The 16,903-nt window shown below is 43.5% G+C and overlaps 2 protein-coding genes across 3 annotated transcripts; both read right to left on the reverse strand.

Moving 5' to 3' along the window:
- Positions 1-52: 52 nt before the first annotated feature.
- LOC133644753 (zinc finger and BTB domain-containing protein 37-like) lies at positions 53-8,588 on the reverse strand. 2 transcript variants are annotated; one of them, XM_062039478.1, is made up of 5 exons: positions 7,769-8,588; positions 6,637-7,503; positions 6,472-6,571; positions 915-1,340; positions 53-884 (listed from the first exon to the last, which is right to left on the reverse strand). In XM_062039478.1, the coding sequence occupies exons 2-5, from the start codon at positions 7,497-7,499 to the stop codon at positions 849-851; spliced, it is 1,425 nt and encodes a 474-aa protein (XP_061895462.1). In that variant the 5' UTR covers positions 7,500-7,503; positions 7,769-8,588; the 3' UTR covers positions 53-848. The 2 variants fall into 2 exon arrangements, with proteins under 2 accessions (XP_061895462.1, XP_061895461.1); XM_062039477.1 differs by having other exon boundaries at positions 53-1,340.
- A 2,957-nt stretch (positions 8,589-11,545) lies between these two features.
- On the reverse strand, positions 11,546-14,031 carry LOC133644262 (uncharacterized). The gene is made up of 4 exons (XM_062038623.1): positions 13,902-14,031; positions 13,803-13,835; positions 13,440-13,730; positions 11,546-12,110 (listed from the first exon to the last, which is right to left on the reverse strand). Exons 1-4 carry the CDS (start codon positions 13,939-13,941, stop codon positions 11,794-11,796), a joined length of 681 nt encoding a protein of 226 aa, XP_061894607.1. The 5' UTR covers positions 13,942-14,031; the 3' UTR covers positions 11,546-11,793.
- Between the last annotated feature and the right edge of the window lie 2,872 nt (positions 14,032-16,903).

Below are 16,903 nucleotides of genomic sequence, written 5' to 3' on the forward strand. Positions count from 1 at the left end.
TTTGCGAGCGAGCGTCACCTCGCCGCTACTTTCGCCGGCCCACCTGGCAGGAGACGGCGAGTCCCGCCCTTGCATAAAAAATAAAAAAAAAATGTGGTTCACGCGCGAGTCGACACTTTTTTTTTTTTTTTTTTCATGATCAAGTGCTCGAGTTGTTTGGCGGGCGACCTTTGACCTCCGGTGGAGCGGCGGTGCACCGGTTGGTCAAAGCTCAGGAGTATTTTGTCTGTTACGCCACAGTTCCTGAGGTCCTATTTTTTATTTTTTTTGCCTCATTCCTGTGAGAACCCTGCGAGGGACTGAAGCATGACGGTAGTATCTGGGAGCAGATAATACTGCATCATCTCTTCCTCCTAAGGACTTATTAGGCGGGTGGTGGCAAAAACTAACCCGGCGTCGCCGCTTTGATCGCGAGGAAACTAGTTTTTATTTAAGCGCGGTTAGTACACGAGTTAAAAAACAAAAACAAAACAAAAAGAAGCAATCTTTGAGTGATTAAAATGTCGCCTCTTTGCTTTCATTCCTGATCCAGGAAGTTTGAGGAAACTGGTGAGGATGGAGCGCCCCCCGGTGGTGTATTGCGTGCTGACGAGAGGTAACTGAGCTGCTTAGCTTATCTGAGGTTTGTCCGTTGAGACCCGAACTCAACGATCGGTCGGACCGCTCAAAAGACCCAAACCGGCTCCGGTCCGGGTCGGGGTTTGAACGTCGGATCTCGCTAAAAATCTTGCGGTGTGATGAAGTCGCCGATACCGGGCCGGCTGATTGTCAGGAGGCAGAGAGGAAGGACGTGATTGGCTGAAGTGGCGTGGAGGAGGAGGGGGTGGGGTGAACGGGAGGGCGCCGTATCAGTCGGGCCCCGTGGTGGTGACCGACGGGTGGGGGCCGTCGTTGTACGCCGCGCCGCCTCCGCCGCCCGCTTCGGTCTCCTCCCGCCCGGGGGAGGCGTCGTCGCCCGGGCCTCCCCTCGACGTGAGGGAGGCGGTGGTGGTCTCGGGCGAGGCGCTGTGGGTGTCGTGGCCCGGGTGGTTCTTGCGCAGGTGCTGGTTGAGGATGGCCTGGAAGGGGAAGCTCTTGGCGCAGAGGCGGCACGTGAAGGGCTTGTTGCCCGTGTGCTTGCGGATGTGGTACTCCAGCTGGTCCTTGCGCGTGTACTTCTTCCCGCACAGGCGGCACACGAAGGGCGTGATGCCCATGTGCAGGCGCATGTGGCGGTCCAGGCTGCCTTTCTGGTTGAAGGACTTGCAGCAGTAGATGCACGTTAGCCGCGGGTTGTAGCGGAACCAGCGGTCGCCCGCCTGATCCCTCACGTAGTCCTCGTAGGCCGCCGGCTCCTCCCCCTGGCGCACAGACAACCTTCAGTCAGAGCTTCCAAACAAAACGTACAAACCCCGTTTCCATATGAGTTGGGAAATGGTGTTAGATGTAAATATAAACGGAATACAATGATTTGCAAATCATTTTCAAGCCATATTCAGTTGAATATGCTACAAAGACAACATATTTCATGTTCAAACTCATAAACATTTTTTTTTTGTGCAAATAATCATTAACTTTAGAGTTTGATGGCAGCAACACGTGACAAAGAAGTTGGGAAAGGTGGCAATAAATACTGATCAAGTTGAGGAATGCTCATCAAACACTTATTTGGAACATCCCACAGGTGTGCAGGCTCATTGGGAACAGGTGGGTGCCATGATTGGGTATAAAAGTAGATTCCATGAAATGCTCAGTCATTCACAAACAAGGATGGGGGCGAGGGTCACCACTTTGTCAACAAAATGTGTGAGCAAATTTGAACAGTTTAAGAAAAACCTTTCTCAAGCAGCTATTGCAAGGAATTTAGGGATGTCGCCATCTACGCTCCGTAATATCATCAAAGGGTTCAGAGAATCTGGAGAAATCACTGCACGTAAGCAGCTAAGCCCGTGACCTTCCATCCCTCAGGCTGTACTGCATCAACAAGCCACATCAGTGTGTAAAGGATATCACCACATGGGCTCAGGAACACTTCAGAAACCCACTGTCAGTAACTACAGTTGGTCGCTACATCTGTAAGTGCAAGTTAAAACTCTCCTATGCAAGGTGAAAACCGTTTATCAACAACACCCAGAAATGCCGTCGGCTTCGCTGGGCCTGAGCTCATCTAAGATGGACTGATACAAAGTGGAAAAGTGTTCTGTGGTCTGACGAGTCCACATTTCAAATTGTTTTTGGAAACTGTGGACGTCGTGTCCTCCGGACCAAAGAGGAAAAGAACCATCCGGATTGTTCTAGGCGCAAAGTGTAAAAGCCAGCATGTGTGATGGTATGGGGGTGTATTAGTGCCCAAGACATGGGTAACTTACCATTAATGCTGATAGGTACATACAGGTTTTGGAGCAACATATGTTGCCATCCAAGCAACGTTACCATGGACGCCCCTGCTTATTTCAGCAAGACAATGCCAAGCCACGTGTTACATCAACGTGGCTTCATAGTAAAAGAGTGCGGGTACTAGACTGGCCTGCCTGTAGTCCAGACATTGAAAATGTGTGGTGCATTATGAAGCCTAAAATAGCACAATGGAGACCCCCGGACTGTTGAACAACTTAAGCTGTACATCAAGCAAGAATGGGAAAGAATTCCACCTGAGAGGCTTCAAAAAAGTTTCTCCTCAGTTCCCAAACCTTTACTGAGTGTTGTTCAAAGGAAAGGCCATGTAACACAGTGGTGAACATGCCCTTTCCCAACTACTTTGGCACGTGTTGCAGCCATGAAATTCTAAGTTAATTATTATTTGCAAAAAATAAATAAAGTTTATGAGTTTGAACATGAAATATGTTGTCTTTGTAGTGCATTCAACTGAATATGGGTTGAAAAGGATTTGCAAATCATTGTATTCCGTTTATATTTACATCTAACACCATTTCCCAACTCATATGGAAACGGGGTTTGTAGTAGTAACATCGCTATGAGCCCGTTGACCTTCTAGAAATATAAACGGCAGCTCAGCTCGCTCGCAGTCCTGGCTTGAGGTGAAGGCTAATTTGCTTTTAGCGTAACGTTAGCTCATTTTACGGTGTGTATGTGTGTGTTACGGACAGCAAAGCCCTGTCTGTCTGTTATTTCACTTTACCTTTTCCTGTGTTGATTGAGCTGTGTTGAAGCAGCAAAAAAAAGGACATTATGTTAAATGAAGAGTTTCTGCCTCTGATAGTTGATATAATAATGTAAGTGCATCATTTAGCCTACATGAACTCCATGGTGTTCAGGCATGAATAGTCTCTCCTATTGCTATTGTACCATTTTTTCAGCTATAGTTACATTAATCATTAGTAATGCAGCAGCCTAGTTTTGAATGGCAGGGTCCCTGCTATCACATGTTGATAAAAATATAACATTTACATAATAAAAATCAACTACAGGCTTCCCAAATGCTGCAATAAATTAAAGGCCTACTGAAATGATTTTTTTTAATTTAAACGGGGATAGCAGATCCATTCTATGTGTCATACTTGATCATTTCGCGATATTGCCATATTTTTGCTGAAAGGATTTAGTAGAGAAAATCGACGATAAAGTTCGCAACTTTTGCTCGCTGATAAAAAAAAAGCCTTGCCTGTACCGGAAGTAGCGTGACGTCACAGGAGCTAGTATTCCTCACAAGTCCCCGTTGTTTACAATGGAGCGAGAGAGATTTGGACCGAGAAAGTGACGATTACCCCATTAATTTGAGCGAGGATGAAAGATTCGTAGATGAGGAACGTAAAAGTGAAGGACTGGAGAGGCAGTGCAGGACGTATCTTTTTTCGCTCTGACCGTAACTTAGGTACAAGCTGGCTCATTGGATTCCACACTCTCTCCTTTTTCTATTGTGGATCACGGATTTGTATTTTAAACCACCTCGGATACTATATCCTCTTGAAAATGAGAGTCGAGAACGCGAAATGGACATTTAAAGTGACTTTTATCTCCACGACAATACATCGGTGACACACATAGCTACTGAGCTAACGTGATAGCATCGTTCTCAAATGAAGATAGAAACAAAATAAATAAACCCCTGACTGGAAGGATAGACAGAAGATCAACAATACTATTAAACCATGTACATGTAACTACACGGTTAAAAATTCTCAGCCTGGTAAGGCTTAACAATGCTGTTGCTAACGACGCTAAGGCTAATTTAGCAACTTAGCAACCGGACCGCACAGAACTATGATAAAAACATTAGCGCTCCACCTACGCCAGCCAGCCCTCATCTTCCCATCAACACCCGTGCTCACCTGCGTTCGACGGCGCGACGAAGGACTTCATCCGTGGGTTTGGCGGCTAGCATCGGCTAGGCGTAGTAAGTAGTCCTTGTTGTGTTGCTGTAAGTATTGTACTTAGCCGCTAATACACCGATCGATCCCACCTACAACGTTCTTCTTTGCAGCCTCCATTGTTCATTAAACAAATTGCAAAATATTCACCAACACAGATGTCCAGAATACTGTGGAATTTTGTCGAAGAAAACAAGAGGTTTCTGTATCGGGTTCGACGGGGTCCAACCACGTCCGTGGATTTTGTGACGTCACGCGCATAAATCATATCCAAAGGAGTTTTTCAACCGGAAGTGCGGCGGGAATTTTAAAATGGCACTTTATAAGTTAACCCGGCCGTATTGGCATGTGTTGCAATGTTAAGATTTCATCATTGATATATAAACTATCAGACTGCGTGGTCGCTAGTAGTGGCTTTCAGTAGGCCGAAAGCCACTACTACCGACCACGCAGTCTGATAGTTTATATATCAATGATGAAATCTGAACATTATAACACATGCCAATACCAAACTTATAAAGTGACATTTTAAATTTGCCGCTAAACTTCCGGTTCGAAACGCCTCTGAGGATGACGTATGCGCGTGACGTAGACCGGGGAACACGGGTATGCCTTCCACATTGAAGCCAATACGAAAAAGCTCTGTTTTCATTTCATAATTCCACAGTATTCTGGACATCTGTGTTCGTGAATCTGTTGCAATCATGTTCATTGCATTATGGAGAAGGAAGCCGAGCAAGCAAAGAAGAAAGTTGTCGGTGCGAAATGGACGTATTTTTCGAACGTAGTCAGCAACAACAGTACACAGCCGGCGCTTCTTTGTTTACATTCCCGAAAGATGCAGTCAAGATGGAAGAACTCGGATAACAGAGACTCTAACCAGGAGGACTTTTGACTTCGATACACAGACGCCTGTAGAGAACTGGGACAACACAGACTCTTACCAGGATTACTTTGATTTGGATGACAAAGACGCAGACGTGCTACTGTGAGTATGCAGCTTTGGCTTCTAAACATTTGATCGCTTGACCGTATGTGCGCAACTTTTTTTTGCGTATGTACGTAACTTTTTAAAAATATATAAGCTTTATGAACCTTGGGTTAGGTGAACGGTCTTTTGGGCTGAGTGATTGTGTGTGTTGATCAGGTGTTTGAATTGTATTGGCGTGTTCTATGGAGCTAGGAGCTAGCAGAGGAGCTAGGAGCTAGCATAACAAACACGCAGGTGTTTTTATGCAGGATTAATTTGTGGCATATTAAATATAAGCCTGGTTGTGTTGTGGCTAATAGAGTATATATATGTCTTGTGTTTATTTACTGTTGTAGTCATTCCCAGCTGAATATCAGGTCACCCCCGGCTCTCACAGCATCTTCCCTATCTGAATAGCTTCAACTCCCCACTAGTCCTTCACTTGCACTTTACTCATCCACAAATCTTTCATCCTCGCTCAAATTAATGGGGAAATTGTCGCTTTCTCGGTCCGAATCTCTCTCACTTCATGCGGCCATCATTGTAAACAATAGGGAACTTTGCGTATATGTTCAACTGACTACGTCACGCTACTTCCGGTAGGGGCAAGCCTTTTTTTTTATCAGATACCAAAAGTTGCGATCTTTATCGTCGTTGTTCTATACTAAATCCTTTCAGCAAAAATATGGCAATATCGCGAAATGATCAAGTATGACACATAGAATAGATCTGCTATCCCCGTTTAAATAAAAAAAATTCATTTCAGTAGGCCTTTAAGCATGATGAGTTGACTTGAAACTGTTTAATGTTGCACTTTTTATATGTAGAAGAAAAGTTTTGTCATTTTATTTAATCCGAGCAACAACTTGAGGCAGTTTAATGTTGATTAACGTGGGCAGAATTATTATAGTGTTCCCAATGTTAAAAGGATAAAGCCATTGTTTACAAATTTGGTAAATAAATAACCAAAACATTTATATTTTGTTGTTTTCTTACTGTACTGAAAATGAACCGAACCGTGACCTCTAAACCGAGGTACGTGCCGAACCAAATTTTTTGTGTACCGTTACACCCCTAGAATATATATATATATATATGTGTGTGTGTGTTACGGACATCAAAGCCCTGTCTGTCTGTTATTTCACTTGACCTTTTTCTGTGTTGATTGATTGTGTCATCAAACTGAACGGTTACCTGGGAGCTGGCGTGTCCCGGGTCGTCGGTCCGGCTCGGGGATTCGCTCTTCGCTCTTGGGTGGTCGGCGAGGACCAGGACGCTCCCCGTGGGGCTGAACCTGACACACACACAAATACGCGTCAAGACGGCGAGGAGAAGCGGGGACTGGAGGACGGTCTTCACCTGTCAGCGTCGCCGAGGCTGCTGGACGGTCGTACGCCGCAGGCTCCCGGCGTCCCCGGCGCCGTTGTACCGTGTCCCGACACGTCGATCAGCATGGCGCCGCCCGCCTCGGCCAGGCCCGCCTCCTCCCGCTCGCGCCCCGTCCCGATCCACTGCTCCGTCCGCTCCGTCTTGATGGTGATGCCGTCTACGGAGGAGCTCTCGTCCGCCTCGCTGCCGGCTTCCACGTACCACTGGCCCGCCCGGTTGATGCGGAGGATGGGTTCTTTGGCCGCCCGGTTGACCGAGACGCCGGGTTGCTCCGGCCCGCAAGGTCCCGACGTCGGGCTGAGCGTCTCCTCGCCGGGGCTGGCCGCGTCCACGCTGGAGCCGAGCGGTAACGGATGACGGGCTCCTCTGACCGGCGCCTCCAAGGTGCGGGGGCGCGGCGGCACCCCCTCCTGGTCCGTGGGCCGGTGGTCCGGGTCGACCAGGCTTATCTTGAGGTGGATTCCTTCCAGGATGTGCGTGCAGCGGTCGATGACGTCCTGCATCTGCAGGAAGCTGGCGGCCGTCAGGTAGCTGATGATGTCGCACAGCTGCAGGCTCAGGCGACCCGTGTAGCAGAACCCCAGCAGCTGCTCGAACACGGACGGGTTCCGGATCACCGTCAGCGACACCGTGCTCATCTGGCTCAGGGACATGTGGTCCCGGAAGTACGGCGAGCTGGCGGCGAGGACCACCTTGTGGGCCCGGAAGCTCTGACCCTGAACGTGGACCACGATGTCACACAAGCGCCCTTGGACCCGCAGCTGGTTCAGGTGGGACAGAACCGAATTACTGAAGTCCGGAATGTCCAGCTGGATGCTGCCGGAGCGCTCCATGGCGCTGCAAACACGTAAGATTTAGTGACCAAAACCTGGATTGGATCTGGATTAGACCATTACGAAGTGTAAACAGGAAGTGCGTGTCATGACAACCGAGTCAGGAAATTCTTACTTATTTACAGTTAAAGGGAGGGAAAAAAGTCAAAGTGGCTCCACCCAATTGACCTGTGACGTCATGTGTCAGCTGACGACCATCAATTTCACCGCGCAGCACTTCCGGTGTGCTAACGAGACTCCCAACCGGACCACATGTGTGCCGGACTCACCTGAAGGGGGACGTGGATCAGGTCTGCTCTCAGGGACGCGTCAGTCCTGCAAGCTGCCGCCCATCACTGGCGGGATGGCGGCTCGGCTCGGCTCGGCTCGGCTCGACTCGGTTCAGTTCAGTTCAGTGCTCCGGAGCTCCAGCGGCGCTCGTGTGTGCCTCAAGGCCGAGTAGGAGACGCTGAGCTCGGCTTCCGTCCCGCCAGTCGCCGCCGTGCCGCCATTTTGCTGGGAGATGGTTCCGTTCACGCTCGCCTCGGAGTCTCCGGGCCGCCGCGTCTGCTCGACATCTTTCTGTTGGACGGCTGCAGGAAGGAAGGAAGCGGGGAAGAAAAGGCGCGGGGCATGCTGGGAAGTGGAGTCTATTTCTCAGACTCCTCCTCCCGGCATGCCGCTGTCAGTGTGTGTGTCTTTGACGTCAACAAATGCGGAATAACTGCACTACTTAGCCTGTACGAGAATATTAATGTTCAGTTACACATTTAACAGTGTTTATTATGGTGGTTGTAATTTATATAGTATATGTGTATTTTTTTATTTTTATTTTTATTTTATTTTACTATTTTAGTTTAAGGCTGTCTAAACTTTTTCCACCAATGGCCGCTTGCTGAAAAGTAAAGTATTTTATTTTCAAAAAATGCTACAAAAAAATGTATGCAAAACTTCGTGTTATAGGTGACTAAGTATATTAGTATTATTAGTTCAAAAATATATATTTTTTTCATTACATTCCAATTTTTTTGCTCTTTTTTCTTATTGTTTTTTCCCATGTAAGAATAAAATAGGAATATTATGATAGTTTTTTTTTTATTCTACAAATATATATGTATTATTACTTTGAATTGTTTTATATTTAAATTTTTATCCTGTAAAGCGTCTTTGAGTACACTGAAAAGCGCTGTACCAAATAAAATGTATTATTATTATTATATACACAAATTTGTGTTATTGGTGACTACGTATATTATTAGTAATTATTCGCGATTTTTTAAAATGTTTTTTTCATCCCATTCCAATTTTTTTGCTCTTTTTTCTCACATTTTTATTGTGTTTTTTCCCCATGTAAGAATAAAATAGGAATATTATGATCGTTTAACTGCAAAACCTGGTGTGTCAAACGAGAATATTATTGTTCAGTTACACATTTAACAGTGTTTATTAAAATAATTAACTCATAGTTTGTTTGTATTTTAAATATATGTATATTTTTTTATTATTTTGAGAGCTTTTAATATTTTAATTCAAGGGTGTCTAAACTTTTTCCACCAATGGCAGCTTGCTGAAAGGTCAAGAATTTTATTTTCAAAAAATATATGCTAAACTTTGTGTTATAGGTGACTAAGTATATTATTATTATTAGTTTAAAAAAAATCATTTTTTTCATTACATTCCAATGTTTTTGCTCTTTTTTTCCTCACATTTTTATTATTGTTTTTTTCCCCCCCCCATGTAAAAATAAAATAGGAATATTATGATTGTTGAACTGCATAACCTGGTGTGTCAAACGAGAATATTATTGTTCAGTTACACATTTAACAGTGTTTATTAAAATCATTAACTCACTAAAGTTTGTTTGTATTTTAAATATATGTATATTTTTGTATTGTTTTGAGAGCTTGTAATATTTTAATTCAAGGGTGTCTAAACTTTTTTCCACCGAAAAGTCAAGTATTTTATTTTCAAAAAATGCTACAAAATATATGCAAAACTTTGTGTTATAGTTGACTAAGTATATTATTATTATTAGTTTGAAAATATATTTTTTCTTCATTACATTCCAAATTTTTTTCTCTTTTTTCTTATAGTTATTTTCCCATGTAAGAATAAAATAGTACAATAGTTAAACAATCAATAATATGATTGTTTAACTTTTTCCATCCAGGGCCGCTTGATAAAAAGTCAAGTATTTTATTTCTTTATATTCTAAAAATGTATACACAACTTTGTGTTATTGGTGACTACGTATATTATTAGTAATTATTCAGGGTTTTTTTTAAATGTTTTTTTCATCACATTCACCCAATTTTTTTGCATTTTCTTTCTTACATTTTTATTATTATTATTTTTCCCCCATGTAAGAATAAAATAGGAATATTATGATTGTTTAACTGCATAACCTGGTGTGTCAAACGAGAATATTATTGTTCAGTTACACATTTAACAGTGTTTATAAAAATCATTAACTCACTAAAGTTTGTTTGTATTTTAAATATGTGTATTTTTGTATTATTTTGAGAGCTTGTAATATTTAAATTCAAGGGTGTCTAAACTTTTTTCCACCGAAAAGTCAAGTATTTTATTTTCAAAAAATGCTACAAAATATATGCAAAACTTTGTGTTATAGTTGACTAAGTATATTATTATTATTAGTTTAAAAAGATATATTTTCTTCATTACATTCCAATTTTTTTTCTCTTTTTTCTTATAGTTATTTTCCCATGTAAGTAATAAAATAGTACAATAGTTAAACAATCAATAATATGATTGTTTAACTTTTTCCATCCAGGGCCGCTTGATAAAAAGTCAAGTATTTTATTTCTTTATATTCTAAAAATATATACACAACTTTGTGTTATTGGTGACTACGTATATTATTAGTAATTATTCAGGTTTTTTTTTTAAAATGTTTTTTTCATCACATTCACCCAATTTTTTTTGCATTTTCTTTCTTACATTTTTATTATTATTATTTTTCCCCCATGTAAGAATAAAATAGGAATATTATGATTATTTAACTGCATAACCTGGTGTGTCAAACTAGAATATTATTGTTCAGTTTCACATTTAACAGTGTTTATTAAAATAATTAACTCACTATAGTTTGTTTATATTTTAAATATATGTATATTTTTGTATTATTTTGAGAGCTTTTAATATTTTAATTCAAGGGTGTCTAAACTTTTTCCACCAATGGCCACTTGCTGAAAAGTCAAGTATTTTATTTTCAAAAAAATCCAAGTGTTATAAGTGACTAAGTATATTAGTATTATTAGTTTAAAAATATATATTTTTTTCATTACATTCCAAAATTTTTTCTCTTTTTTAAAATATTTTTATTATTGTTATTTTCCCATGTAAAAATAAAATAGTACAATAGTTAAACAATCAATAATATGATTGTTTAACTTTTTCCACCCAGGGCCGCTTGATAAAAAAGTCAAGTATTTTATTTTTTTAAATTCTAAAAATATATACACAACTTTATGTTATTGGTTACTACGTATATTATTAGTAATTATTGTTTGTTTTTTTTCAATGTTTTTTTCATCACATTCACCAAATTTTTTTTGCATTTTCTTTCTTACATTTTTATTATTGTTTTTTTCCCCCCCATGTAACAATAAAATAGGAATATTATGATTGTTTAACTGCATAACCTGGTGTGTCAAACGAGAATATTATTGTTCAGTTACACATTTAACAGTGTTTATTAAAATGATTAACTCAATAAAGTTTGTTTATATTTTAAATATATGTATATTTGTGTATTATTTTGAGAGCTTCTAATATTTTAATTCAATGGCTTAATAAAAAGTTTAAAATGTTATATATACTTTTTTTTAAATCTAAAAATATATACACAACTTTGTGTTATTGGTGACTAAGTATTTTATTAGTAATTATTAATTGTAAATGTTTTTATTTTTTTCATCACGTTCCAATTTTTTTCTGACATTTTTATTATTGTTTTTTGTTCCCATGTAAGAATAAAATAGGAATATTATGATTGTTTAACTGCAAAAAAAAAATAAAAAAAATGAACAGATGCGGAAGTCATGTGTTGTTGTTGGTCACCATGGCAACACCAACAGACTTATTCAATATTATTTATTACAAGTGATATTTGGATGGTATTTTCTTTATTGTTTTAGTTGTTAACCCATTGGGTTGAGTTTTTCCTTGCCCTGATGTGGGATCTGAGCCGAGGATGTCGTTTTGGCTTGTGCAGCCCTTTGAGACACTCGTGATTTAGGGCTATATAAGTCAACTTTGACTGATTGATTGTTATCAATTATAATTCCAACATTTATTCTGGTGTTTTGTAGTCGTTAGCGACTACAAGCAGCACGTTGTTGCTGCTGGCGTCTGAGAGGAAGTAGACGTCTTCCTGGGGTCGGTAGCGGCAGGTCAGGTTGACAGGAAGTAGTACGGCGGGTGTCGCCCAGCGGGCCAGTTGGCTGCCCGTCAGCTTGCGTCGGCAGGGTCCCTCGGCGACGGTGTCCTGGTCTCGGTAGAAGAGACATTTGTAGACCGGCGGGCGCGGCGGCGAGCAGATGACCTCCACGGTGTCGTTTGGAGAGACCACCCGATGGCTGACTGACAGCTGGGGACTGGGACTAGTGCCTGGGGAGGTCAAGAACCGGTCACCGGTACTCCAGAAAGCAGGTTAAGTGAAAACTCTTGAGTAGCCCGAGGGAAAATCTGTGTTTTCCGTTCTATTAAAGTCAGGAAAGTCAAACTCATAGGTCCGTTACCATGGTAACTAACTACGTGAACTTAACGGTATTACTTAATAAAAAGTGTTTTCTTTCACTTCCAGCCGAGTAGAGAAAGGCCGTCTCTTTTTGTCCTGAGTTGCTACCGTGAATCGTAGAATCAGCGCTCTGTTGACCATGGTCTTCATTCAGAGTCTACACACTCGAACTACATGTTAAGGGACCCAGCACCCAGAGTCTACAGTCAGCGCTCTATTGACCATGGTCTTCATTCAGAGTCTACACACTCGAACTACATGTTAAGGGACCCAGCACCAAGAGTCTACAGTCAGCGCTCTATTGACCATGGTCTTCATTCAGAGTCTACACACTCGAACTACATGTTAAGGGACCCAGCACCCAGAGTCTACAGTCAGCGCTCTATTGACCATGGTCTTCATTCAGAGTCTACACACTCAAACTACATGTTAAGGGACCCAGCACCCATAGTCTACATTCAGCACTCTATTGACCATGGTCTTCATTCAGAGTCTACACACTCAAACTACATGTTAAGGGACCCAGCACCCAGAGTCTACAGTCAGCACTCTATTGACCATGGTCTTCATTCAGAGTCTACACACTCAAACTACATGCTAAGGGACCCAGCACCCAGAGTCTACAGTCAGCACTCTATTGACCATGGTCTTCATTCAGAGTCTACACACTCGAACTACATGCTAAGGGACCCAGCACCCAGAGTCTACAGTCAGTGCTCTATTGACCATGGTCTTCATTCAGAGTCTACACACTCGAACTACATGTTAAGGGACCCAGCACCCAGAGTCTACAGTCAGCGCTCTATTGTCCATGGTCTTCATTCAGAGTCTACACACTCAAACTACATGTTAAGGGACCCAGCACCCAGAGTCTACAGTCAGCGCTTTATTGACCATGGTCTTCATTCAGAGTCTACATACTCGAACTACATGTTAAGGGACCCAGCACTCAGAGTCTACAGTCAGCGCTCTATTGACCATGGTCTTCTTTCAGAGTCTACACACTCGAACTACATGTTAAGGGACCCAGCACCCAGAGTCTACAGTCAACGCTGTATTGACCATGGTCTTCTTTCAGAGTCTACATACTCGAACTACATGTTAAGGGACCCAGCATCCAGAGTCTACAGTCTTAGGGTAGGTCAACTTTAGGTTGTTGAACCTCCGACCTGGATTAACCCCCACTGGCGTGGACTCACCCCAAACTACAACACTGGCGCCGTCGCTGGACACGGACGTGTAGTCTTGCAGGTGGTAGTCGCACCTCAACGACACCAGGCTGCCGACCGGCTGCGGCCCCAGAAGGTCGCCGGACGACAGGCGGAAGACGCAAACGTAGTCCAAGGCCAACATATGTCGGAAGGGTAAGCGAGAGTCTCCCCGGTAGAGACGACAATCGCCACCGCGGTAGTCGATGGGCAGCGTGCAGCTGACCTTCACGAACTCCCCCACATTCAGGTCCGAGGTACTGACTATGATGGCGGGCTTGTCTGAGCACAACAACACAACAGTTGCTTCAAAACCGCGGAACAGACCGGAAAAACTGATTGACAGTGACTCACTTGTCCACGTGGACCTGGCCGAGACCGACGCCCCTGCCGAAACAAAAACAAAGATCGGTTCTTTCGCCGGTTGGACAGGTCCTTAGTGTGCGGACTCACAGGCAAGAATCCACGTGAAGAAGAGCACAAACGGTTTCATCTGGTCTTCAGTCTGATCCTCCGAAATCCAGATGAGTTCTTGTTGTGGTGCATTGAACCCTCTCCCAAAGTCAATAACAGCCACCCAAGATACAATTTATCAATGTAAAACCATGTGATTTCATGACATGACCACAAGAGGGCAGCATATACTCACAATCAGTCACTTACTCTCAGCCTGATCTACCTAGTCCTGGTTCAGGGCCTTCTAACCCAACAAACACACTGTGCTAGTAAAGGGATGGGTACCAATCACATTTAAATACGGTTCCAATCCAAAGAATCACTTGATTAAAGTACAGTGTTTTATGTTCCTATTTCCAAACAAGGTGTTACTGTTCAAACTGTGTGTCCTTTTACAGTGGCCAAATATATTAAATATACTAGCTAAATAAAACCTCTGCTTTTTTTTAAATGAACGCTTAGGCGTACTACGCTACTGTATTTGAATGTTGGTCATTATGGTGTTTTCTGAGGTGGTACTTTTTTCAGATCCACCGGTGTAGTAGAATTTGCATGCAGGTGCAATTCCAGGACGTTAGATGGCAGTAGTGTAAAGGCTACAGCAGAGTCGTGTATAGAGAGAGTATGGACAACTTGGTTTCAGAGTTGGTAGCAAACATGGCGCCCGGTTGTCACGTGAGGGCTTTTTGACCAATCAGAGAGCGTATGGCCAGAGGATCTCCTAATCGTTTGGTCAAAAGCCCCTCACGTGACGACAGGGCGCCATGTTTGCTACCAATATTAGGCAAAAGCTCCTCACGTGATGACAGGGCGCCATGTTTGCTACCAATATTAGTCAAAAGCTCCTCACGTGATGACAGGGCGCCATGTTTGCTACCAATATTAGGCAAAAGCTCCTCACGTGACGACAGGGCGCCATGTTTGCTACCAATATTAGTCAAAAGCTCCTCACGTGATGACAGGGTGCCATGTTTGCTACCAATTTTGACAATTATTTGGCCATACTCTCTCTATACACGGCTTTGGGATACAGCAGAGTCGTGTATGGAGAGAGTATGGCCAACTCGGTTTCAGAGTTGGTAGCAAACATGGCGCCCGGTTGTCACGTGAGGGGCTTTTGACCAATCAGAGAGCGTATGGCCAGAGGATCTCTTAATCGATTGGTCAAAAGCCCCCTCACGTGACGACAGGGCGCCATATCTGCTACCAATATTAGTCAAAAGCTCCTCACTTGATGACAGGGCGCCATGTTTGCTACCAACTTTGAAAATGATTTGGCCATATGGCTTTGGGCTGCAGCAGAGTCGTGTATAGAGCGAGTATGGCCAACTCGGTTTCAGAGTTGGTAGCAAACATGGCGCCCGGTTGTCACGTGAAGGGCTTTTGACCAATCAGAGAGCGTATGGCCAGAGGATCTCCTAATTGTTTGTTCAAAAGCCCCTCACATGACGACAGGGCGCCATGTTTGCTACCAATATTAGTCAAAAGCTCCTCACGTGATGACAGGGCGCCATGTTTGCTACCAATTTTGACAATTATTTGGCCATTCTCTATACACGGCTTTGGGCTACAGCAGAGTCGTGTATATAGAGAGTTTATGGACAACTCGGTTTCAGAGTTGGTAGCAAACATGGCGCCCGGTCGTCACGTGAGGGGTTTTTGACCAATCACATGGCGCCCGGTCGTCACGTGAGGGGTTTTTGACCAATCAGAGAGCGTACGGCTAGAGGATCTCCTAATCGTTTGGTCAAAAGCCCCTCACGTGACGACAGGGCGCCATGTTTGCTACCAATATTAGTCAAAAGCTCCTCACGTGACGACACGGCGCCATGTTTGCTACCAATTTTGACAATTATTTGGCCATACTCTGTCTATACATGGCTTTGGACTACAGCAGAGTCGTGTATAGAGCGAGTATGGCCAACTCGGTTTCAGAGTTGGTAGTAAACATGGCGCCCGGTTGTCACGTGAGGGGTTTTTGACCAATCCGAGAGCGTACGGCCAGAGGATCTCCTAATCGATTGGTCAAAAGCCCCTCACGTGACGACAGGGCGCCATGTTTGCTACCAATATTAGTCAAAAGCTCCTCACGTGACGACACGGCGCCATGTTTGCTACCAATTTTGACAATTATTTGGCCATACTCTGTCTATACATGGCTTTGGACTACAGCAGAGTCGTGTATAGAGCGAGTATGGCCAACTCGGTTTCAGAGTTGGTAGTAAACATGGCGCCCGGTTGTCACGTGAGGGGTTTTTGACCAATCCGAGAGCGTACGGCCAGAGGATCTCCTAATCGATTGGTCAAAAGCCCCTCACGTGACGACAGGGCGCCATGTTTGCTACCAATTTTGACAATTATTTGGCCATACTCTCTCTTACAGGGCTTTGGACTACAGCAGAGTCGTGTATAGAGCGAGTATGGCCAACTCGGTTTCAGAGTTGGTAGTAAACATGGCGCCCGGTTGTCACGTGAGGGGTTTTTGACCAATCCGAGAGCGTACGGCCAGAGGATCTCCTAATCGATTGGTCAAAAGCCCCTCACGTGACGACAGGGCGCCATGTTTGCTACCAATATTAGTCAAAAGCTCCTCACGTGACGACACGGCGCCATGTTTGCTACCAATTTTGACAATTATTTGGCCATACTCTGTCTATACATGGCTTTGGACTACAGCAGAGTCGTGTATAGAGCGAGTATGGCCAACTCGGTTTCAGAGTTGGTAGTAAACATGGCGCCCGGTTGTCACGTGAGGGGTTTTTGACCAATCCGAGAGCGTACGGCCAGAGGATCTCCTAATCGATTGGTCAAAAGCCCCTCACGTGACGACAGGGCGCCATGTTTGCTACCAATATTAGTCAAAAGCTCCTCACGTGACGACACGGCGCCATGTTTGCTACCAATTTTGACAATTATTTGGCCATACTCTGTCTATACATGGCTTTGGACTACAGCAGAGTCGTGTATAGAGCGAGTATGGCCAACTCGGTTTCAGAGTT

Source organism: Entelurus aequoreus, linkage group LG27 (assembly GCF_033978785.1).
Source record: "Entelurus aequoreus isolate RoL-2023_Sb linkage group LG27, RoL_Eaeq_v1.1, whole genome shotgun sequence".
NCBI classification, from domain to species: Eukaryota; Metazoa; Chordata; class Actinopteri; order Syngnathiformes; family Syngnathidae; genus Entelurus; species Entelurus aequoreus.